Source organism: Leucoraja erinacea, chromosome 2 (genome assembly GCF_028641065.1).
Source record: "Leucoraja erinacea ecotype New England chromosome 2, Leri_hhj_1, whole genome shotgun sequence".
Taxonomy (NCBI): Eukaryota; Metazoa; Chordata; class Chondrichthyes; order Rajiformes; family Rajidae; genus Leucoraja; species Leucoraja erinaceus.
In genome coordinates this window covers 23448565-23473014 of record NC_073378.1, presented here as the reverse complement: position 1 = coordinate 23473014, position 24450 = coordinate 23448565, and the positions used below count along the sequence as shown (strand labels likewise).

The following is a 24450-nucleotide window of genomic DNA, read 5'->3' as shown; positions in this document are numbered from 1 at the left end:
TTAACACTTTTGATCACCAATTCAGACCCTTTGGCCTGTCACATCCACATGACCATTGATCACCCTAATTCTATGCTATCCCACTTTCTCATCCACTCCCTACACATTAAGGGCAATTTTACAGAGGCAACGTTTGGGATGTGAGAGGAAGCCAAAGCACCTGGAGCGAACGCACGCGGTCACAGTGAGAATATGCAATCGCCTCGTGGGCAGGATCAAACCTGGGTCTCTGGGCCATGAGGCAGCAGCTCTACCAGCTGTGCCACTGTACTTTCAAGTCAAGTCAAGTTTATTCGTCACATACACATACGAGATGTGCAGTGAAATGAAAGCGGCAATGCTCGCGGACTTTGTGCAAAAAGACAAACAAACAAACAATCAAACAAACTATAAACACAATCATAAACACACACATATTCTATTAATTAAATATTGTGGGCGGAAGGAAAAACGTTCAGTAAAGTTAGTCCCTGGTGAGATAGGAGTTTACAGTCCGAATGGCCTCTGGGAAAAACTCCTTCTCAACCCCTCCGTTCTCACAGCAGTTTCTGTTCACACAGTTCAGTTTCTGTTGGTTTATGGTGTTAACTATTTTTTGCTTTCTTCATATGGCAATCTGACTGCGTGACTGTGAGTGTAACTGCAAAGAAAATTGCTAGCCTCTGGAAGGATAACTACTGCCACGTCAAGAGAGGCTTCGTATGTCAAAAATATAAAGGTGAGCAATGAGCTGCTTTTTATACAATATATTACTGTGTCAAGTCAAGTCAAGTCACATTTATTTATATAGCACATTTTAAAAATGACTCTCGTTGACCAAAGTGCTTTACATTTGTTATAAGAATAGTATAGACAAACAAACTACATACATGTATACATATAACCCTCGCTCAGTGGGCGTCAGGAAAGGCTTGGGAGTATAGATAAGATTTTAGTCTTGGTTTAAAGGAGTCGATGGAGGGGGCAGTTCTGATGGGAAGGGGGATGCTGTTCCACAGTCTAGGAGCTGCAACCGCAAAGGCACGGTCGCCCCTAAGCTTATGCCTAGACCGCGGGATGTTCAGCAGCCTCAAGTCGGCCGATCTGAAGGGCCTGGAGGTGGAGTGGTGGGTGAGAAGACTTTTAATGTAGGAGGGGGCAAGCCCATTGAGTGCTTTGTAGACATAGAGGATGGTCTTGAAATGTATACGGAACCGCACAGGGAGCCAGTGGGGAGAGGCCAGGATCGGGGTGATGTGGTCCCTTTTTCGGGTGCCCGTCAGGAGTCTGTGTGTTATTTTAAATCTAAAATTATATCTGGCAAATAAAGTTGAGTAAAACTATAATGGTGTTGCGCTACGCAACAACAAGAACCAAGGGAAATTGAGAACCAGAGGGCATAGGTTAATAGGAAGCCAAGGGGTAACGTTTTCATGCAAAGGGTGGTGGGTGTATGAAACAAGCTGCTGGAGGAGGTGGTTGAGGCAGGTACAATCGCAACATTTAAGAAACTTTTAGACAGGTAAATGGATAGCACAGGTTTAGAGTGATATGGGCCGAATGCAGGCAGGTGGGACTAGTGTAGATGGGACATGTTGGTCAGTGTGGGCAAGTTAGGCTGAAGGGCCTGTTTCCATGCTGTAAGACTCTATGACTGAGAAATAAAAACAAGCAGGTCATTCAGTCCATCACACCTGCTCAGCCATTCAATCAAATTATGGGTGACCTTTTACCTCAGGATCATTTTCCTTCACAAGCCACATATCCACATTTTCCTCAATGACCAAGCCTTCCCAACCATCTTCGGTAGGGAATTCCAAAGATGTATTGCCCTTTTGGTAAAGACATCTCTTCTCATCTCTGTCCACAATAACTGGTCCCTAATGTTGAGGCTGTAATCCCTGGTTCCAGGCAAATGGTCAGAGAAAGAACAACTCAGCATACAACATATCAAGCCCCTGAAGAGTTCTGAATGTTTGATTAGTCCACTTCCTTCTAAGCTCAAGAGACAAAGATTATGTGATCATATGTATCTTTGCTGAGTCAACAAATCCTGCACCTTTACAATCAATCTGAAACTTCATTTCATTCCCTCAATCGTAAGCATGTTCTTCTGGTGTGCATGGTATTGTGCGTAGTCTTGCTAGGAGTAGGATGTCCTCATTTCAATGTTCTCAAATTCTCTTGCGGCCTAGAGGCATGTGTCAATTGGCATATGTACCGAAAATGGAGCAATTCAATTCTTACTGTCAGCGGCATAACAGTACTCATAGATAAGATAATGAATGAAAAAAAACAATAAATTAAAAGCTCCATATTACTGAAGAAAGCCCAGATTCCTCTGTGCAACTGAGATAGTTCTTAGTTCATAGTTTAGTTAGTGTTTTGTAGTGTTCAAGAGCCTGATAGTTGTTGGGAAGAAGCTATTCTTGAATCTGGAGAGGTCACGGTTTTGAAACTGCTGTACCTTTATCCCAATGGCAGGAATGAAATGAGAGTGTGGCCAGGGTGGTGTGGGTCTCTTGCGATGCTGGCTGCTTTTTTGAGGTATCACCTCATGGTCAACAGAAGATTTGACTTCCTTGATTACTGCATCTGTAGGTTAATTTTTAATGATCCATGTACAAAGATACCCAGGTCTTTGTGATCACCCGTGGCTCTCAGTCTCTCACCATTTAAGAAATACACTGCCCCTCCAGTTTTCTGCCAAAGTGGATAACCTTGCATCCCCTCCACCTGTCATAATCTTGCAACCCCCTAAGGTGTAGTCATGGCCTCCATTACCATTTAGATTTGTATCATTGGCAAACTTTGGTACATTGTTCTGGGTCCTCTCGTCCAAATTATTGATGGAGAATTTGTTCAGTTGGGCCGCGGAACCAATCTGGATTGCTCGTTCATGCTTTAGGGGAGATTTTACATTAATGTAGCAGAGGGGTGGGAAAAAGGTATAGACTTACTGTTGGTTGCAAGGTACAGTGAACAGACAAACATGAATAAATAATTGAATTCTGATCAGCTAACCAGCTGGTCGTTGTAGTGCTTAGTTATAGCATCCTAGTTCTGCTGCTGAGCTAACAACTAGTTCTGCGTTGTGGCCTCACCAAGCCTGCAACTCATTAGTTTCAGTTTAGTATTGAGTTTGGAGATGCAGCATAGAAGCAGGCCTTTAGGTCCACCGAGTCCATGTTGACTATCGATCATACATTAGCACCAGTTCAACGATATCCCACTTTCTCATCCCTACACTGTATGGGTGATTTACAGAACATGCATACTCCACACAGACAGCAGTCAAGGTTGGGATTGAACCTGTGTCTCTGGCGTTCTGAGGCAGCACTCTACCAGCTGTGCCACTGTGCCTCCCTGCTGTTGTTACCCCTGCTGTCGTTCTGGTTTAAGGTGAGAGGAGCAAGATTAAATAGGAAATTGAGGGGCAGTCAGTGTGTGAGGCAGGAGGCAGAGAATGGTAGCACTCTGACCCAAAATGTAGGGGAGAGAGAAGAAAAAGACAATAAACAGAATAAGAGAGGGTGGGTTTCTTAAATGTGTATATTTTAATGCTAGGAGCATTGTAAGAAAGGTGGATGAACTTAGAGCCTGGATTGACACCTGGAAGTATGATGTTGTGGCGATCAGTGAAACATGGTTGCAGGAGGGCTGTGATTGGAAACTAAATATTCCAGGATTTTCGTTGCTTCAGGTGTGATAGAATTGGAGGGGCAAGAGGTGGAGGTGTTGCATTGCTTATCAGGGAAGATATTACAGCAGAGCTTTGGCAGGATAGATTAGAGGGCTCGTCTAGGGAGGCTATTTGGGTGGAACTGAGAAATGGGAAAGGGGTAGCAACACTTATAGGTGTGTATTATAGACCGCCAAATGGGGAGCGAGAATTGGAAGAGCAAATATGTAAGGAGATTGCAGATATTAGTAGTAAGCACAAGGTAGTGATTGTGGGAGATTTCAATTTTCCACACATAGACTGGGAAACACATTCTGTAAATGGGCTGGATGGGTTGGAGTTTGTAAAATTTGTGCAGGATAGTTTTTTGCAGCAATACATAGAAGTACCTACTAGAGAAGGGGCGGTGCTGGACCTCCTGTTAGGAAATGAGATGGGTCAGGTGGCAGAGGTATGCGTTGGGGAACAGTTCGGGACCAGTGATCACAATACCATTAGTTTCAATATAATTATGGAGAGGGACAGAACTGGACCCAGGGGTGAGATTTTTGATTGGAGAAAGGCTAACTTTGAGGAGATGCGAAAGGATTTAAAAGGAATAAATTGGGACATTTTGTTTTATGGGAAAGATGTGGAAGAGAAATGGAGTACATTTAAAGGTGAAATTTTAAGAGTACAGAATCTTTATGTCCCTGTTCGGTTGAAAGGAAATAGTAAAAATAGGAAAGAGCCATGGTTTTCAAGGGAAATTGGACACTTGGTTCGGAAAAAAGGGAGATCTACAATAATTATAGGCAGCATGGAGTAAATGAGGTGCTTGAGGAGTATAAAGAATGTAAAAAGAATCTCAAGAAATAAATTAGAAAAGCTAAAAGAAGATATGAGGTTGCTTTGGCAAGTAAGGTGAAAGTAAATCCAAAGGGTTTCTACAGCTATATTAATAGCAAAAGGAAAACGAGGGATAAAATTGGTCCATTAGAGAGTCAGAGTGGACAGCTATCTGCAGAGCCAAAAGAGATGGGGGAGATATTGAACAATTTATTTTCTTCGGTATTCACCAAGGAGAAGGATATTGAATTATGTGAGGTAAGGGAAACAAGTAGAGTAGCTATGGAAACTATGAGATTCAAAGAAGAGGAAGTACTAACACTGTTGAGAAATATAAAAGTGGATAAGTCTCCAGGACCGGACAGGATGTTCCCTAGGACATTGAGGGAAGTTAGTGTAGAAATAGCCGGGGCTATGACAGAAATATTTCAAATGTCATTAGAAATGGGAATAGTGCCCGAGGATTGGCGTACTGCGCATGTTGTTCCATTGTTTAAAAAGGGTTCTAAGAGTAAACCTAGCAATTATAGACCTGTTAGTTTGACTTCAGTGATGGGAAAATTAATGGAAAAGATACTTAGGGATAATATATATAAGCATCTGGATAAACAGGGTCTGATTAGGAACAGTCAACATGGATTTGTGCCTGGAAGGTAGTGTTTGACTAATCTTCTTGAATTTTTTGAAGAGGTTACTAGGGAAATTGATGAGGGTAAAACAGTGGATGTTGTCTATATGGTCTTCAGTAAGGCCTTTGACAAGGTTCCTCATGGAAGGTTGGTTAAGAAGTTTCAATTGTTGGGTATAAATGCAGGAGTAGCAAGATGGATTCAACAGTGGCTGAATGGGAGATGCCAGAGAGTAATGGTGGATGGTTGTTTGTCAGGTTGGAGGCCGGTGACTAGTGGGGTGCCTCAGGGATCTGTGTTGGGTCCACTGTTGTTTGTCATGTACATCAATGATCTGGATGAAGGTGTGGTAAATTGGATTAGTAAGTATGCAGATGATACCAAGATAGGGGGTGTTGTGGATAATGAAGTAGATTTCCAAAGTCTACAGAGAGATTTAGGCCATTTGGAAGAATGGGCTGAAAGATGGCAGATGGAGTTTAATGCTGATAAGTGTGAGGTACTTTGGCAGGACAAATCAAAATAGGACGTACATGCTAAATGGTGGCGAATTGAGGAATGCAGTTGAACAGAGGGATCTAGGAATAACTGTGCACAGTTCCCTGAAGGTGGAATCTCATGTAGATAGGGTGGTAAAGAAAGCTATTGGTATGCTAGCCTTTATAAATCAGAGCATTGAGTATAGAAGTTGGGATGTAATGTTAAAATTGTACAAGGCATTGGTGAGACCAATTCTGGAGTATGGTGTACAATTTTGGTCGCCCAATTATAGGAAGGATGTCAACAAAATAGAGAGAGTACAGAGGAGATTTACTAGAATGTTGCCTGGGTTACAACAACTAAGTTACAGAGAAAGGTTGAATAAGTTAGGGCTTTATTCTCTGGAGCGCAGAAGGTTAAGGGGGGACTTGATAGAGGTCTTTAAAATGATGAGAGGGATAGACAGAGTTGACGTGGACAAGCTTTTCCCACTGAGAGGAGGGAAGATTCAAACAAGGGGACATGACTTCAGAATTAAGGGACAGAAGTTTAGGGGTAACATGAGGGGGAACTTCTTTACTCAGAGAGTGGTGGCTGTGTGGAATGAGCTTCCAGTGAAAGTGGTGGAGGCAGGATCGTTTTTATCATTTAAAAATAAATTGGATAGTTATATGGATAGGAAAGGAATGGAGGGTTATGGTCTGAGCGCAGGTAGATGGGACTAGGGGAGAATATGTGTTCGGCACGGACTAGAAGGGTCGAGATGGCCTGTTTCCGTGCTGTAATTGTTATATGGTTATATGTTTAATTTACTCAGAGGAATGTGGGTGTATGGACGAGCTCCTAGAGGAGATAGTTGAGGTATGTACAATAATGGAATTTAAAATACACTTGGATGATTACATGGATAGAAAAGGTTAGAGGGATATAGGGCAAACATGGGCAAATGGAAACATAGAAACATAGAAAATACGTGCAGGTGTAGGCCATTCGGCCATTCCAGCCTGCACCGCCATTCAATATGATCATGGCTGATCATCCAACTCAGTATCCTGTACCTGCCTTCTCTCCATACCCCCTGATCCCTTTATCCACAAGGGCCACATCTAACTCCCTCTTAAATATAGCCAATGAACTACCTTCTGTGGCAGAGAGTTTCAGAGATTCACCACTCTGTGCGTGATAAATGTTCTTCTCATCTCGGTTCTAAAGGATTTCCCCCTTATCCTTAAGCTGTGGCCCCTTGTCCTGGAAGGGCACTATCTTAGACTATCTTAAGAAATGGGACTATCTTAGATGGGGCATCTTGGTTGGCATGGACAAGTTGGGCTGAAGGACCTGTTTCCATGCTGTATGACTGTGACTATTATTCTGTCTGAGGATGCTGCCTGATCGGCTGAGTGTTTTCTATTTTTCAATTTAGATTTCAGGCATCTGCAATTTTTATGATTTTCATTTATATGAGAAAGGAAGTACTGTTTCAAGGAATGTTTTGAACATTGGTTTGAATCCACAGGTGATCATAAATTAGATCATGGTCAGAATAAAGACATCACTGACAATGCGTAACCTTGGTCCTGAGCCTTATACACTGGCACTTTGAGTCTTTCCCTTTAATTCCTAGTCATTGAAATTATGGCTGAAGAAGGGTTTTGGTCCAAAACGTTGCCTATTTCCCTCGCTCCATAGATGCTGCTGCACCCGCTGAGTTTCTCCAGCATTTTGTCTACCTTCGATTTTCCAGCATCTGCAGTTCCTTCTTAAACAAATTATGTTATATCTGTTGTTTCCTAATTTCCACTGGGATGAGACAAAGGTTCCTGGTGACAAAGTATTCACTTTGAAAATCTGCATATATTATTTCAGGTACGTGTTGCGTTACTGTTCATTAACTTTCCTGAAACATCTTTTGCTTAGATTGAAAAATTGAGTGTTCTCTTGCCATTATTTAGAAAGAGCAAAATGCATAGAAATTTTAATGGGAATAAAGAAACAAGATGTAATTCTTTCCACAGATCCTGCATTAAGTGCGGACCCCACAGCTGTCCCTACACAAGGTTACTTTCAATATGGCAACAGTTCCTACAAAACAATCACAGTCAAGTTGAAATGGCAAGATGCTCGTAAAGTGTGTGAAGCGGAAGGTGCTCAGCTTGTCAGCATTAGGAATGCCTTTGAAAATGCCTTCATGATGTTAGATGCAAACAAATTTGGAGAGAAAATTTGGATTGGATTAAATGCCGCTGAGGTAAGAAACAAAGAAACGGTGTAAATCAAAGAATAAATTTTTCTAATGGTATTCTTTGGAACGAATCCACAGTGGGGGACTCAATATTCGGCCACATGTGAAGCACGGCTCAGTTCATTCCTGACGTCCCGGCCTGTTCCACTGCAATAGCAAATTCCTGAATTTCCCAGAGTTGGGTCCCAGCGATCCCTATCTCTCACTCTTCAATGGGGTTCATCAATGGGTGTAGAGGCACAGCACAGTGATGCCGAGTTTGGACACGCGTGCAGTTGTATCCAGGCTCGTGTAGCCTCATTTATTTCAAAAAATATGAAGCAACCCTTTGGATTATTTTGAGTATTTGAGTTAAAATGGAAGGAGATGTTAGGCATGGGAGTCTCAAAAGAAAGCCAGTTGCTGCCACTTTAACTAGCAAACAGCTTAGTGCAGAGACTCGTGAATCAAAATGGGCGAGGGTACTGTTGCAGTATTTTAAAATAAAATTCATTTCAGACTGACGGACAATACAGATGGATTGACGGGTGGAAACTGAGCTATTCAAATTGGGATGTTGGCGAGCCCAAGAACAATAAAGAATGTGTCTTCATTGATCAGAATGGATATTGGAAAACTTCCAACTGCAACAATGAGTCTTATGCCAAGTGTAAAATATCTTCTGGTAAGAATCAATTAGTCCACCATGCACTTCAATGCTGTTTGTACTAAACGGACGTCTTTGAATATCAATTTGCATTAAAATTGCAAATGAACATATACTTGTTTTAACATTTTTATAACATTAATTTGCATGTTGACACCTCCATTGAGAATGGAGCGGCTGGGCTTGTATACTCTGGAGTTTAGAAGGATGAGAGGAGATCTTATTGAAACATATAAGATTATTAAGAGTTTGGACATGCTAGGGGCAGGAAACATGTTCCCGATGTTGGGAGAGTCCAGAACCAGGGGCCACAGTTTAAGAATAAGGAGTAAGCCATTTAGAGTGGAGATGAGGAAATACTTTCTCACAGAGAGAGTGGTTATTCTGTGGAATTCTTTGCCTCAGAGGGCGGTGGAGGCCGGTTCTCTGGATACTTTCAAGAGAGAGCTAGAAAGGGCTCTTGAAGATAGTGGAGTCAGGGGATATGGGGAGAAGGCAGGAACGGAGTACTGATTGTGGATGATCAGCCATTATCACATAGAATGGCGGTGCTGGCTTGAAGGGCTGAACGGCCTACTCCTGCACTTATTGTCTATCGTCTATTGTCTATTTAGAATAGAATAGAATAGAATATAACTTTAATTGTCATTCAGGTATACACATAGACACAGTGCACATTGAACGGAATTTCATTGCATTGACTCTTCAAAGTAGCAGCAGAATATAACATTTATATCAGGCGATCAGTAAAAGTGCTTAGTGTGCCCATAAAAAGTGCTTCATGTGCATAGTTCTGTAAAATAGATATATAGGAAAGTTTTTAAAAGTGGCAATGTATAAGAAAGTTCTAGCATCGGTTTGATTGTGAGTTCAATAGTCTTATGGCCTGGGGGATGAAGCTGTTGCAGAACCTGGTTGTCCCGCTCTTCATGCTGCGGTACCTCCTCCCAGAGTTCAGCAGTGTAAACAGTCCATATTGTGGGTGTGTGGGGGCTCTGGTAATGCCCTTAGCTCTAATCAGACAGCGTTTGTAACCAATGTCCATGATGGAAGGAAGAGAAGTCCCAATGATTTTTTCCGCTGTCCTCACCACTCTCTGAAGGCACTTCCAGTCCGCAGCTGTACAGCCGCTGCACCACATAGAGATGCAGCTGGTCATGACCGACTCAATTGTGCTTCTGTAGAATGTGGTGAGGATGGGAGGGTGGAGGTGTAAACTTCTCAACCTGCGGAGGAAGTACAACCGCTGCTGTGCCCGTTTTACCAGAGATGTGATGTTTGTAGTCCAAGTTAAGGTATCCGTTATATGCACTCCCAGGAACTTGATGCTTTTCACCTGCTCCACTGCTAAGTTGTTGATGCACAGCGGAGTGTGACTGGGCTGATTTTTCTTTCTGAAGTCGACGACAATCTCCTTGGTTTTGTCCACATTTAGGAGAAGGTTGTTCCTGCTGCACCAGCTCACCAGCTGTTCCACCTCCTCTCTATATGCCTGGTCGTCATTGTTGCGGATGAGGCCCACTACTGTTGTGTCATCCGCGTATTTGATGATATGGTTAGTAGTGGACCTGGCGACACAGTCATGTGTCATCAATGTGAAGAGCAGCGGACTCAGGACACAGCCCTGAGGGGAGCCGGTGCTCAGTGTGATGACCGAGGAGGTGTTCTTCCCCACCCGCACAGACTGGGGTCTTTCAGAAAGGAAATCCAGGATCCAGTTGCATAGTCTGGTATTGAATCCTAGGGGTGCCAGTTTGCTCACCAGATGCTGGGGGATTATCGTATTGAATGCTGAGCTGAAGTCAACAAACAGCATCCGCACGTGGGTGTTCTTCTCCTCCAGGTGTTGTAGGCTCAGGTGGACTGCAGAGGAGATAGCATCCTCTGTGGAGCGGTTCGGGCGATAAGCAAACTGGAACGGGTCAAAACTGGAGGGGAGTTTAGAGACCATGTGCTGCTTAATAAGCCTCTCAAAGCACTTCATTATTATTGGTGTGAGTGCTACGGGGCGGTAATCATTCAGGCAGGTTATTGTGGACTTTTTGGGAACTGGTATGATGGTGGCTGTCTTGAAACATGATGGAACAATGGCCTGGTTCAGGGAGATGTTAAAAATGTCTGTCAGAACCAGAGCCAGCTGGTCGGCACATCCCCTAAGCAGACGCCCCGGTATATTATCCGGTCCGGCTGCCTTTCGCTTGTCAATGCCCTCCAGGATTCTGCGGACTTCAGCAGTTTCAAAAGACAGTGTCTGTTCTCCTGGTTGTGGCTCTAATTTCCTCACTGTAGTGGTGTTCAGTGCCTCAAACCTGCCGAAATGATTATTGAGTTCATTGAGAAAGTCTGTGTCATCCTTACAAGACATCTGAGGGGCCTTGTAGTTCGTTATGGCCCGGATGCCTTCCCACATGTTCCTGGTGTTGGTATCATCCTGGAAGAAACCCTGGATTTTCTGTCCGTGGGCGCGCTTTGCTTTCCTTATTTCACGGTTGAGGTTGGCTCTCGCTGTTCTCAGAGCCCCCAAATCACCAGATTTAAAAGCCGCATTCCGTGCTTTCAGCATGGCACGCACCTCTGCAGTAATCCAAGGTTTGTGGTTGGCCCGGGTTGTGATGTTCCTGATGACAGTGACGTTCTCCCTGCACTATTGTCATTCCAATAAAGGTATCCCTCAATTTACACAATCCATTATGTGAATAATTCTCCATCGATATAATAACAACTGGTTATATTCCACAGCTTAAGAAGTTTGTTCATAAAAACATAACACAAAAATAAATCAAGGGTACTCATCAAGAGAAACATATGGGATCTCTCCCTTTCCATTTCTCTCTCTCTTTCTCTCCCTCTTTCTTTCCCTATCTTCTTGTACTTCTCTCTTCCTTTCTTTCTCTATCTTTAAGAGGGAGTTAGATGTGGCCCTTGTGGCTAAAGGGATCAGGGGTATGGAGAAAAGGCAGGTACAGGAAACTGAGTTGCATGATCAGCCATGATCATATTGAATGGCGGTGCAGGCTCGAAGGGCCAAATCGCCTACTCCTGCACCTATTTTCTATGTTTCTATGTCTATGTTTCTTTACCTCGCTCCCCCTCTGCCCCCTCCCCCTCTCCCCTTGCGGTGACTTTGCATGTGATGTTGGCAGGTGGGGAGGTAAACATCATGGGGTTTCAGCTGCTGGTGAAGCTGGTGAATCTGAGCTGGATGGAGTTGATGGCCAAGGTTCAACCTATGAATGTTGTGGAATGGCAGATGAGCGAGACTTAAAGAAGGTGTCAACTGATGTCTCGATCAAATAAGACACTTTCCATTAATTTGCCACATCTAATGCTGTGCTCCATGTTGGTATCAGCATCTCTGAAGATGCCGATCGCCTTTTCCTTGCAACAGCACATCTCCATATATTTCTTTGTAGGAAGATGCTTTGGTGGTTGCGTTGCTATGTTGGTGGCTTAATGATCACACTCTGTGCAAAGGCGCCAACTGTTCCTCATTTGTGAGCTCTTCTTCATGCGCTCCTGCTTCACCCTGATATACTTCGTCAAACCCAGCCTCAATTACCAACGTGACCATGGAGATTCTTTATGTTTTCAAATCCATGGGGGATATACATGCACCATGGGTATGGAGACGTAAGGTACTGCAGATGCCGGAATCATGAGCCGGAAACAAACTGCTGGAGGAACTCAGTGGGTTAGGCAGCATCTGTGGAGGGAAATGAACTGCTGATGTTTTGGGTTGGAACCCATCTTCAAACTGATGGAGTAGATGGGAGAAAGCTGCAAAAGACAGCTGAGGTTGGGGGAAAGCCTGGCAGGTAATAGGTGGATACAGGTGAGGTGGGGAAGGATGTTTGGCAGATAGATCGAGTAAGCAACAAAAGCTGAAGGTGAAAAGAAGACAAAAAAAAGTGTCAAAAGAAGACAAAAGAAACAGAGGAGTGAAATGCAAACTGGAGGGAGGCATATGGATGGATGGGGACAGGGGGCAGGAGAAAGAGGGGAGAGGGTTAAAATAGATGGTGAAGGGACTTGGAGATGAGGAGAGTGGGAGGTGAACATAAGGAGCAGGGAGAGGGGGTGTGATGAGTGAAACTTGTGAGCACTAATGGGGGGTGGCGGCCTGCGAGGATTGAAGAGAAGGGGTTGTGGGCTACCCAAGTGGAATATGAGTTTTTCTTATTTCAATTTGCATTGGCCTTACTCTGGCAACGGAGGAGGCTAAGTTCAGAAAGGTTGGCCTGGGAATGCAAAGGGGAGTTAAATTGGCAGAAGCAGGGAGATCCAACAGGCCTTTGTGGACAGAGCGCATGCGTTTGGTAAAACCGTTTACACTTTGTCTCACCGATTACGTTTTATTTTCCTTACACCATTCCTACAATTCAAATCCAGCCAAAGCTACACAAACATTTTCAGAAGATCCATTCTTTTATATCTTTCCACAATAATCGTGCTTTTTCTATGAATCGTCTTCAAACTCAAAAGCACATGCCATTGATTTTTATCTTCTAGCCACATAGCTCTTTTTCCTTTCTTTCCATTATATCATCTGTGTACTTCGTAACACACAATGTATTTCTAGAGATAGCATTCTGTTACATCCAAAAGAGATTATTTGCAATAGCTAATTGTGTCAACAGTAAATTATGCCAATGAACTGTGGTTAATATCAGTCGGTATTTAAGGGAATGGCCTGTACAACAACAATGTATGATAGAGCTACAACCAGTCAATGTGATGACAAGTTTTGTTGACATATCTTCACCTGTCTCACATATCAATTGCTATTGAAAGACTGTTTGTACTAGCAAATCAAGTACGCGTACATTGCTTTATAACAAACAAGCTGCCAGAGGAGGTGGTAGGGAATGGTACAATTTAAAAAGCATTTGGACAGGGACGTGGATTCGAAAGTTTTCGAGTTTTTGCCAAACACAGACAATTGTGTGGATATTAATCACATGCAGATAGAGGAGGCTAGTTTAATTTGGGCGTAGACATTGTGGGCTGAATGGCCTATTCCTATGTTCTGTTCTATGTTCTAACTGGGATTAGCTGAGAAAGGCATCGAGATCCCAAAAGAGCCTGTTTCCATGCTGTATAATGTCATGAGGCCCGTTCATTGGCTATATTTAAGAGGGAGTTAGATGTGGCCCTTGTGGCTAAATGGATCAGGGGGTATGGAGAGAAGGCAGGTACGGGATACTGAGTTGGATGATCAGCCATGATCATATTGAATGGCGGAGCAGGCTCGAAGGACCGAATGGCCTACTCCTGCACCTATTTTCTATGTTTCTATGAATCTATGAGAAAATCATTAATTGGAAGTTTATAAATGGCAGTAGATTTTATTGGAAACAGACTGCATTCAAGATGAAAGAAACCCCCACAAATCTTGCTGTCCTGTTTTAAACATTCTGAATGTTGCAATTTTAAATATTGTAAAGTGACAGCTAATTTACTTAGTAGAACGTGTCATCAATTATAGAATCTGCAAAGGAAATAATTCCAATTCAAAAGTGGAAACTGCAAAGTAAATCATTCTAAAATTCAGTACATAATTAGTTGTCATTTACAACATTTAAAATTACAACATTTGAAAGGTATTTTGACAGGCCAAGTCAAGTACACCATGGATAAGTATCTTGCAGAAAAACAGTTCATTTATTCAAATGGAAATTGTGTGTGTTCAGAGAATCTTCAGAAGTGTGAATAAAAGTGCAAATCACAAGTGCTGGAGGAACTCAGCAGCTCGGGCAGCATCTGGAGAGGGAATGGAGAGGTCTCGGGTTGGGACGGGATCAGTCTCAGGAAGAGTCCCACCACAGATGGTGCCTGACCTGCTGAATTCCTCCAGCATTTTGTGTGTTTTGCTCAAGATTCCAGCACCTGCACTGTATTGTGTCTCCTGAGAATAAAAGCGTTCGAATTAACTGAAGAGTAAAGAAGAATGATCAATTTTATCGTTGATTAATTTTGTCAGAGCCCGTGGTTACCGAGCGACCTCAACTCCCGGGAAAATGTCCAGAAAAGGTCACCCAAGCTTGGATCCCTTTCCACGGCCACTGCTACTTCTTTGAAACAGCCGTTAAAAAACCTTGGGCCTCTGCCAGCCTCGACTGCATTCGTTATGGTAAGAACTTTCCTTTATGGTAGGTGTGAAAACGCATCATTTTTAAGATTAACTGGAAGGGTCAATTTATTATATATTTTTAAATTAATCCACATCTCACCAGCAAACTGCTTCATATAAATAAATACCAAATATTATAGTGATTCCCACATCATTCTGTAAATGTAATTACTTCAAACTCATGAGATGTGGCATATGTCCTGATGATAAAAAAAGAAAGCAATTGCTGGAAATATTCAGCAGTATTTGTGGAGAGAGAAACAAGATATTTCTGCTCAAAAACCTTTGATCAGAAGCATTCATTTTGTTTGTATATTTACTGTCAGCTTCTTCACTCAATAATTGTTAGTCGATCACAAAATGTGAAGTCATTGGCATTGGTTTGAACTTTGCTGCTATTTTTCCTTTTTGCACAAAGACGTTTTCTTTTTAAATGGCACCAAAATGTGGTGACAGGGCATTTTTGTGGGTTGTGTAAAAGAATGTCACTGTGCTGTGACAATAATGAATCGTTGAACCATTGCATCAATAATGCACATTGTTCTTCATTATCAGGGGCTTCATTAGTAAGTATTGATGATACTCCAGAAAGCAACTTCTTGCTGCAAACAACAGAAATCATGGTGGACAAGTCACCGACCTTCTGGATAGGAATGTACAGGAATATTGAAGGTATGAAAAACGCTTCCAGTGTCCTAATTTTACCCTGTCTCAAAATTGGAAGATTCAGGACAACCTAGGAGTTTATTTTATCTTTATGCCATGCAATCTTACACCCGTTTCCAAATAAGGTGTTCGAGAAAATGTTGATTTGTCTAATGCTTTTCAAAACTATTGGTAAAGTAATCATGAACATATATAGAAAATCATAGAAAATAGGTGCAGGAGTAGGCCATTCGGCCCTTCGAGCCTGCACCTCCATTCAATATGATCATGGCTGATCATCCGACTCAGTATCCTGTACCTGCCTTCTCTCCATACCCCCTGATCCCTTTCGCCACAAGATCCACATCTAACTCCCTCTTAAATATAGCCAATGAACTGGCCTCAACTACCTTCTGTGGCAGAGAGTTCCAGAGATTCACCACTCTCTGTGTGAAAAATGCTTTTCTCATCTCGATCCTAATAGATTTCCCCTTTATCCTTAAACTGTGACCCCTTGTCCTGGACTTCCCCCAACATCGGGAACAATCTTCCTGCATCTAGCCTGTCCAACCCCTTAAGAATTTTGTAAGTTTCTATAAGATCCCCCCTCAATCTTCTAAATGCTAGCGAGTACAAGCCGAGTACAATTTATGCCATGCAATCCTTACACCCGTTTCCAAATAACGTGAACGAGAAAATGTTAATTTGTCTTATGCTTTTCAAAACTATTGGTAAAGTAATCATGAACATATATAAACATATTTTAACTATAACAACATATATGTTATTGTAGAAGCAAAAGTGCAATGTTTTGCCCTTGTTTTTATTCTCTCCTCTCCACTTCCTGCTTATACTGCCAGCACTCAGAATAATGTATGCTTATGTCATTAAGCTGGAATGAGTGCAGAGAAGATGTACAAGGACGTTGCCAGGACTCGAGGGCCTCAACATTGTGGAGCGGTTGAGCAGGCTAGGACTTTATTCCATGGAGTGGAGGAGCTGAAGAGGCTAAGGGGAATAAATTAGTGGTAATGCGCAGAGCATTTTACCCAGGGCAGGGGAATCAAGAACCAGAGGGCATAGTGTGAGAGGGGAAAGTTTTAATAGTAACCTGAGGGACAAGCTTTTCATTCAAAGGGTGATGGGGGTATGAAATTAGCTGCCAGAGGAGGTAGTTGAAGCAGGTACTATAAGAGCATTTAAAAGCCTATTGGACAGGTGAATGGGTAGGAAAGGCTTGGAGGAATAATGACTAAATCTCTGCAAATGGGACTAGATCAGATGGGGCATCTTGATCCGCTTGGGCGAGTTGGGCCAAGGGAACTGTTTCTGTATTGAAGGAACTGTATTATTTACTGATAATCAATTAAATATTATTAAATTTGATTTAATTCCACTGGTGCTAGCAGACCTTTGCTATCCATTGTGTGGCTGTTTTGGTTGTGATTATCGTAAAAGGGTGTATTCTGCCTAAATGCAATGTTAGCAGTGCCCATATGAGGAAAAACCTTTACCACAGCATTTCCTTGGACCGATGGACTAATGGAAGAAGGCAATTGCAGCAATCAACAGGTTGAAATTAACAAATTAAACTCTTTGTCAAAGCTGTGAGAGTAGACTTCTGACCTCCTTGCTGACCTATTGGTTCTCTGGGCTTAATTGGTCTTGGGTCAAAACTGTGTATGGCTAACCTCCTCAAACAACCACAGTTCTTAGAATCCATCTTATTGACCACTGGCTATTTTGGCATTTGCTCTGATATGTGGGAGATTGTTAATTGTAGTATAGTTCACTCTGAAATGAAATAGAAACATAGAAAATAGGTGCAGGAGTAGGCCATTTGGCCCTTCGAGCCTGCACCGCCATTCAATATGATCATGGCTGATCATCCAACTCAGTATCCTGTATCTGCCCTCTCTCCATATCCCCTGATCCCTTTAGCCACAAGGGACACATCTAACTCCCTCTTAAATATAGCCAATGAACTGGCCTCAACTACCTTCTGTCGCAGGGAGTTCCAGAGATTCACCACTCTCTGTGTGAAAAATGTTTTTCTCATCTCGGTCCGATTTTCTCATCTCTTTTCACATAGAGAGTGGTGAATCTCTGGAACTCTCTGCCACAGAGGGTAGTTGAGGCCAGTTCATTGGCTATATTTAAGAGGGAGTTAGATGTGGCCCTTGTGGCTAAGGGGATCAGGGGGTATGGAGAGAAGGCAGGTACGGGATACTGAGTTGGATGATCAGCCATGATCATATTGAATGGCGGTGCAGGCTCGAAGGGCCGAATTTCTGCACCTAATTTCTATGTTCTATGTTTCTATGAAAGGATTTCCCCCTTATCCTTAAACTGTGACCTCTTGTTCTAGACTTCCCCAACATCGGGAACAATCTTCCTGCATCTAGCCTGTCCAACCCCTTAAGAATTTTGTAAGTTTCTTACAAAATGTTGCAGCAAAGCATGCACTACATAAAAGCATATTGCTGTTGAATTCAAAATAGCATGAAATAAAAGAAGTTCTTTATCCAAAAATGAAGGGATTGCTGTGGAATGAAAGATTGAACAGATTGGACAAATGGTGTTTAGGAGCATTGCAGCGGATTGTATTGAAATACAAAATTATGTGTGGATGGACGGTGAAATGATATTTCTTCCCTTGGGCAGTATTTAGATAGGCACCTGGATATGCAGGGAATGGAGGGATACGGACAATGTGCGGACAGAGGAGATGAGGTTATATTGGCATCATGTTCAGCACAGACTATTCCTGTGCGGCACTGTTCTATGTTCTATGACATGAGGAGGAGTTTCTTCTCCTGGAAGAATAATTCTCTGGAACTCCCTATCACAGAAATGCATAATCCATAAAATATAAGGACGATATAGACTTCTTCAGCCTAAAGTTGTAGGACAACTTGTTCTATTTGATCTTACTTGATTGTGCACGCCAGGTTGATTGCATTTGTCGAAACAGGGCGGACCACGTGAAGGTTGCAATCTTCCACCCCACTATATAGACTGATTTTTAGAAGAATGCTGGAATGCTAAATGCTGGAGTTTAGAAGAATGAGGGGGGACCTCATTGAAATATACAGAATGGTGAAAGTCTTGGATAGAATAGATGTGGAGTGGATGTTTTCACTAGTGGGAGAGTCTAGGACTTGAGGTCATAGCCTCAGAATTAGAGGATATTCTTTTAGGAAGTTGAGGAGAAATTTCTTTCGTCAGAGGGTAGCGAATCTGTGGAATTCTTTGCCACGGAAGGCTGTAAAACATGTCAATGAATATCTTTAAGGCAGAGATAGATAGATTCTTGGTTAGACAATAGGTGCAGGAGGAGGCCATTCGGCCCTTCGAGCCTGCACTGCCATTCAATATGATCATGGCTGATCATCCAACTCGGTATCCCGTACCTACGTCTCTCCATACCCTCTAATCCCTTTAGCCACAAGGGCCACATCTAACTCCCTCTTAAATATAGCCAATGAATTGGCCTCGACTACCAAAAATAATTTAAATCAACTATTTACAAAAAATACAAACAAACCCACTACCATAATACAAACTAAACCAAACATTCTTAAATATTAAATCACTATTTCCCCATCCTTATTGATGATGCATTCCAACCCCCGCGGTGCCCAGCAGTCCCGGAAATCCCCCAGGGATCAGCTCGTGGACAGCGCGTAGTCCCACTCTAGTACTACCCGGGCGCGGAAAAAGGGCAGGCTAGGGCACAGCGCTCTTCCGTCTGGTGCCATGACTCGCGGATGGCCAGCTTGGCCAGGCCTAGGAGCAATCTAACCAGGACATCTTCTGCCCTACCCTCTCCCCTGCAGGGTGTCCAAAGATGGGGCTGGTGGGTGTGAAGTGCAGCCATGGCTGATCATCCCCAATCAGTACTCTGTTCCTGCCTTCTCCCCATATCCCCTGACTGCTATTTTTAAGAGCCTTATCTAGCTCTCTCTTGAAAGTATCCAGTGAACCTGCCTCCACCATCCTCTGAGGCAGAGAATTCCACAGACTCGCCACTCTCTGTGAGAAAAAGTGTTTCCTCATCTCCGTTCTAAATGGCTTACTCCTTATTCTTAAATTGTGACCCCTGGTTCTGGACTCCCCCAACAGCGGGAACATGTTTCCTGCCTCTAGCGTGTCCAAGCCCTTAACAATCTTATATGTTTCAATGAGATCTCCTCTCATCCTTCTAAAGTGTACAAGCCCAGCTGATCCATTCTCTCAGCATATGACAGTCTTGCCATCCTGGGAAAATAACCTTGTTGCACTCCCTCAAGAGCAGGGATGTCCTTCCTCCAATTAGGGGACCAAAACTGCACACAATACTCCAGGTGTGGTCTCACTAAGGCTCTGTAGAACTGCAGAATGACCACTTTGCTCCTATATTCTATTCCTCTTGTTATAAAGGCCAACATGCCATTCGCTTTCTTTACTGCCTGCTGTATCTGCATGCTTACTTTCATAGACTTACTTTCATGGACCCCCAGATCCCGTTGTACTTCCCCCTTTCCCAACTTGACGCCATTTAGATGGTAATCTGCCTTCCTGTTTTTGCTACCAAAGTGGATAACTTCACATTTATTCACATTAAACTTAATCTGCCATGTATCTGCCCACTCCCCCAACCTGTCCAAGTCACCCTGCATTCTCAAAGCATCCTCCTCACAGTTCACACTGCCACCCAGCTTTGAGTCATCTGCAAATTTGCTAATGTTACTTTGAATCCCTTCATCCAAATCATTGATGTATATTGTAAATAGCTGTGGTCCCAGCACCGAGCCTTGCGGTACCCCACTAGTCACTGCCTGCCATTCTGAAGGGGACCCTGAATCCCTACTCTTTGTCTCCTTTTTGCCAACCACTTCTCTATCCATGTCAGCACTCTACCCCCAATACCATGTGCCCAAATTTTTCACCACTAATCTCCTATAATCGCCTGGAAGGTCATGTTTGACCAAACTTCTTGAATTTTTTGAAGAGGTTACTAGGGAAATTGACGAGGGTAAAGCAGTGGATGTTGTCTATATGGACTTTAGTAAGGCCTTTGACAAGGTTCCTCATGGAAGGTTGGTTAAGAAGGTTCAACTGTTGGGTATAAATGCAGGAATAGCAAGATGGATTCAACAGTGGCTGAATGGGAGAAGCCAGAGGGTAATGGTGGATGGCTATTTATCGGGTTGGAGGCAGGTGACTAGTGGGGTGCCTCAGGGATCTGTGTTGGGTCCTTTGTTGTTTGTCATGTACATCAATGATCTGGATGAAGGTGTGGTAAATTGGATTAGTAAGTATGCTGATGATACCAAGATAGTTGTGGATAATGAAAAGGATTTCCAAAGTCTACAGAGTGATTTAGGCCATTTGGAAAAATGGGCTGAAAGATGGCAGATGGAGTTTAATGCTGATAAATGTGAGGTGCTACACCTTGGCAGAACAAATCAAAATAGGACGTACATGGTAAATGGTAGGGAATTGAAGAATACAGTTGAACAGAGGGATCTGGGTATAACCGTGCATAGTTCCTTGAAGGTGGAATCTCATATAGATAGGGTGGTAAAGAAAGCTTTTGGTATGCTAGCCTTTATAAATCAGAGCATGGAGTATAGAAGCTGGGATGTAATGTTAAAATTGTACAAGGAATGTTGCCTGGGTTACTAGAATGTTGCCTGGGTTTCAACAACTAAGTTACAGAGATAGGTTGAATAAGTTAGGTCTTTATTCTCTGGAGCGCAGAAGGTTAAGGGGGGACCTGATAGAGGTCTTTAAAATGATGAGAGGGATAGACAGAGTTGATGTGGACAAGCTTTTCCCTTTGAGAATAGGGAAGATTCAAACGAGAGGACATGACTTCAGAATTAAGGGACAGAAGTTTAGGGGTAATATGAGGGGGAACTTCTTTACTCAGAGAGTGGTAGCGGTGTGGAATGAGCTTCCAGTGGAAGTGGTGGAGGCAGGTTCATTGGTATCATTTAAAAATAAATTGGATAGGCATATGGATGAGAAGGGAATGGAGGGTTATGGTATGAGTGCAGGCAGGTGGGACTAAGGGGAAAAAAAACATTTCTTCGGCACGGACTTGTAGGGCCGAGATGGCCTGTTTCCGTGCTGTAATTGTTATATGTTATATGGGACCTTATCAAATGTTTTCTGAAAGTCCAGGTACACTACATCCACTGGCTCTCCCTTGTCCATTTTCCTAGTTACATCTTCAAAAAATTCCAGAAGATTAGTCAAGCATGATTTCCCCTTTGTAAATCCATGCTGACTTGCACCGATCCTGTTGCTTCTATCTAAATTGCGGCTATCTCATCTTTTATAATTGACTCCAGCATCTTCCCCACCACCGATGTCAGGCTAACGTCTATAATTCCCCGTTTTCTCTCTCCCGCCTTTCTTAAAAAGTGGGATAACATTAGCTACCCTCTAATCCACAGGAACTGATCCTGAACCTTTAGAATATTGGAAAATTATCACCAATGCATCCACGATTTCTAGAGCCACTTCGTATAGTACCCTGGGATGCAGACCATCAAGCCCTGGGGATTTATCTGTCTTCAGTCCCATCAGTCTATCCAACACCATTTCCTGCCTAATGTGAATTTCCTTCAGTTCTTCTGTCACCCCAGGTCCTCGGGTCACTATTATATCAGGAAGATTGTTTGTGTCCTCCTTAGTGAAGACAGATCCAAAGTACCTGTTCAACTCATCTGCCATTTCCTTGTTCCCCATAATAAATTCACCTTTTTCGGTCTTCAAGGGTCCAACTTTGGTCTTAACTAATTTTTTCTCTTCACATACCTGAAGAAGCTTTTACTATCCAGAACCAGTGTCAGAGGTTATGGGGAGAAGGCAGGAGAATGGGGTTCGGAGTGAGATGCATTTCGTTGTCTCCAGATCAACCACGATTGAATGGTGGAGTAGACCTGATGGGCCGAATGCCCTAATTGTATTCCTATCATTTATGACCTTATGACCTCATTTATAGTTCTCAGGGGAGACAAAATGGTGAGGGGCAGGCAGGACATTGGATGTAGGGCAAAATCAAATGTGTCATCATTCTTCCACTGTTGACACTGAGGCACCACAAGCAGGATGTTATATGGTGGATTCTTTGTGTTCATTGTAGCTAGGGAGGATGGATGGATCAGACACATAAAAGCATTTTAGTTTAGTTTAGTTTAGAGAGATACAGCGTGGAAACAGGCCCTTTGGCCCACCGAGTCTGCGCCGACCAGCAATCACCGCGTAATGCTAGCACTATCCTACTCACACTAGGGACAATTTAAAATTATATCAAACCAATTAGCCTACAAACCTGTATGTTTCTGAAGTGTGGGACTAAACTAGAGATCACGGGGAGAATGTACAAACTCTGTACAGACGACAGCCGTCGTCAGGATCAAACCCAGGGTATCTGGCGCTGTAAGGCAGCAACTCTATCACTGTGCCACCCTTATGCTATTTATTTTTTCTCATTCCAGGTGCCTGGTTATGGTTAGATAACAGTGTGGTGGATTTTGTAAATTGGATGAAAGGCGAGCCTTCAGATCACGAGGACGAAGATTGTGTTGAAATATATTCACACCTGAGTACTTGGAATAATGCTCCATGTTCAGCTTATAGAAACTACATATGCAAAATGCCTAAAAGTAAGTTAACCAACTTCCTGGTGATCTTTAGTTTATTTAGTTTAGTTTAGAGATACAGCATGAAACAGTCACTTGACCCACCCAGTCCGCGCCGACCAACGAACCCTGTACATTAGCACTATCTTAAGGGCCTGTCATAGAAACATAGAAACATAGAAATTAGGTGCAGGAGTAGGCCATTCGGCCCTTCGAGCCTGCACCGCCATTCAATATGATCATGGCTAATCATTCAACTCGGTATCCTGTACCTGCCTTCTCTCCATACCTCCTGATCCCCTTAGCCACAAGGGCCACATCTAACTCCCTCTTAAATATAGCCAATGAACTGGCCTCAACTACCCTCTGTGGCAGAGAGTTCCAGAGATTCACCACTCTCTGTGTGAAAACTGTTCTTCTCATCTCGGTTTTAAAGGATTTCCCCCTTATCCTTAAGCTGTGACCCCTTGTCCTGGACTTCCCTAACATCAGGAACAATCTTCCTGCATTAGCCTGTCCAACCCCTTAAGAATTTTGTAAGTTTCTATAAGACCCCCTCTCAATCTCCTAAATTCTAGAGAGTATAAACCAAGTCTATCCAGTCTTTCTTCATAAGACAGTCCTGACATCCCAGGAATCAGTCTGGTGAACCTTCTCTGCACTCCCTCTATGGCAATAATGTTCTTCCTCAGATTTGGAGACCAAAACTGCATGCAATACTCCAGGTGTGGTCTCACCAAGACCCTGTACAACTGCAGTAGAACCTCCCTGCTCCTATACTCAAATCCTCTTGCTATGAAAGCCAACATACCATTCGCTTTCTTCACTGCCTGCTGCACCTACATGCCTACCTTCAATGACTGGTGTACCATGACACCCAGGTCTCGCTGCATCTCCCCCTTTCCCAATCGGCCACCATTTAGATAATAGTCTGCTTTCCCGTTTTTGCCACCAAAATGGATAACCTCACATTTATCCACATTATACTGTCCCACTTGGCCATCGTGTACACATCACGCAGATGGAGTGCGAAGATTTTGTACATCACAAAATCCTGCGACGCCGCACGCGGCCGCACGTCACTGCCTATGTCATCGCGCACTGTGCGTGAGTAATGTGCACTATGCACGCATCACGTGCTTGTCACATCGCGTGCGTCGTGACGCGTAAACGTTGTCGTATAATTTACATGCAAATGACGGCCAAGTGGGACAGGACGTTTACGCACTATGGACAATTTACAATTTTTACCGAAGTCAATTAACCTACAAACCTGTACGTCTTTGGAATGTGGGAGGAAACCAGAGCAACTGGAGAAAACGTACAAACTCTGTGCAGATAGCACCTGTAGTCAGGATTGAACCCAGGTCTCTCCCGCTGTAAGGCAGCAACTCTACAGCTGTGCCACCGTTTCGTTTTCTTTGTGGTATTTACTCAGTAATAATTAACATTTCTTCTTTACAGTTGTGGAAGTAACTGAGGCACCACGAGAACAGGAAGGTAAGAATTATTTACACCGTAGAAATTGCTAGCATTATCCCTGTTAGATACA

At 43.1% G+C, this 24450-nt stretch overlaps 1 protein-coding gene and 1 long non-coding RNA gene across 2 annotated transcripts in view; one reads left to right on the top strand and one right to left on the bottom strand.

Annotated features, from left to right (window-relative positions):
- The window catches only part of LOC129707719 (uncharacterized), a 51020-nt gene that overhangs the window by 17437 nt on the left and 9133 nt on the right, over positions 1–24450 (bottom strand). The gene's annotated exons all lie outside the window — the stretch shown is intronic.
- The window catches only part of mrc1a (mannose receptor, C type 1a), a 142554-nt gene that overhangs the window by 115159 nt on the left and 2945 nt on the right, over positions 1–24450 (top strand). The window contains exons 23-29 of the mRNA XM_055652940.1: positions 612–718; positions 7614–7846; positions 8339–8504; positions 14467–14616; positions 15172–15288; positions 22755–22922; positions 24363–24398. Coding sequence (XP_055508915.1) covers positions 612–718; positions 7614–7846; positions 8339–8504; positions 14467–14616; positions 15172–15288; positions 22755–22922; positions 24363–24398 — 977 coding nt within the window. The remainder of the gene's footprint in view (positions 1–611; positions 719–7613; positions 7847–8338; positions 8505–14466; positions 14617–15171; positions 15289–22754; positions 22923–24362; positions 24399–24450) is intronic.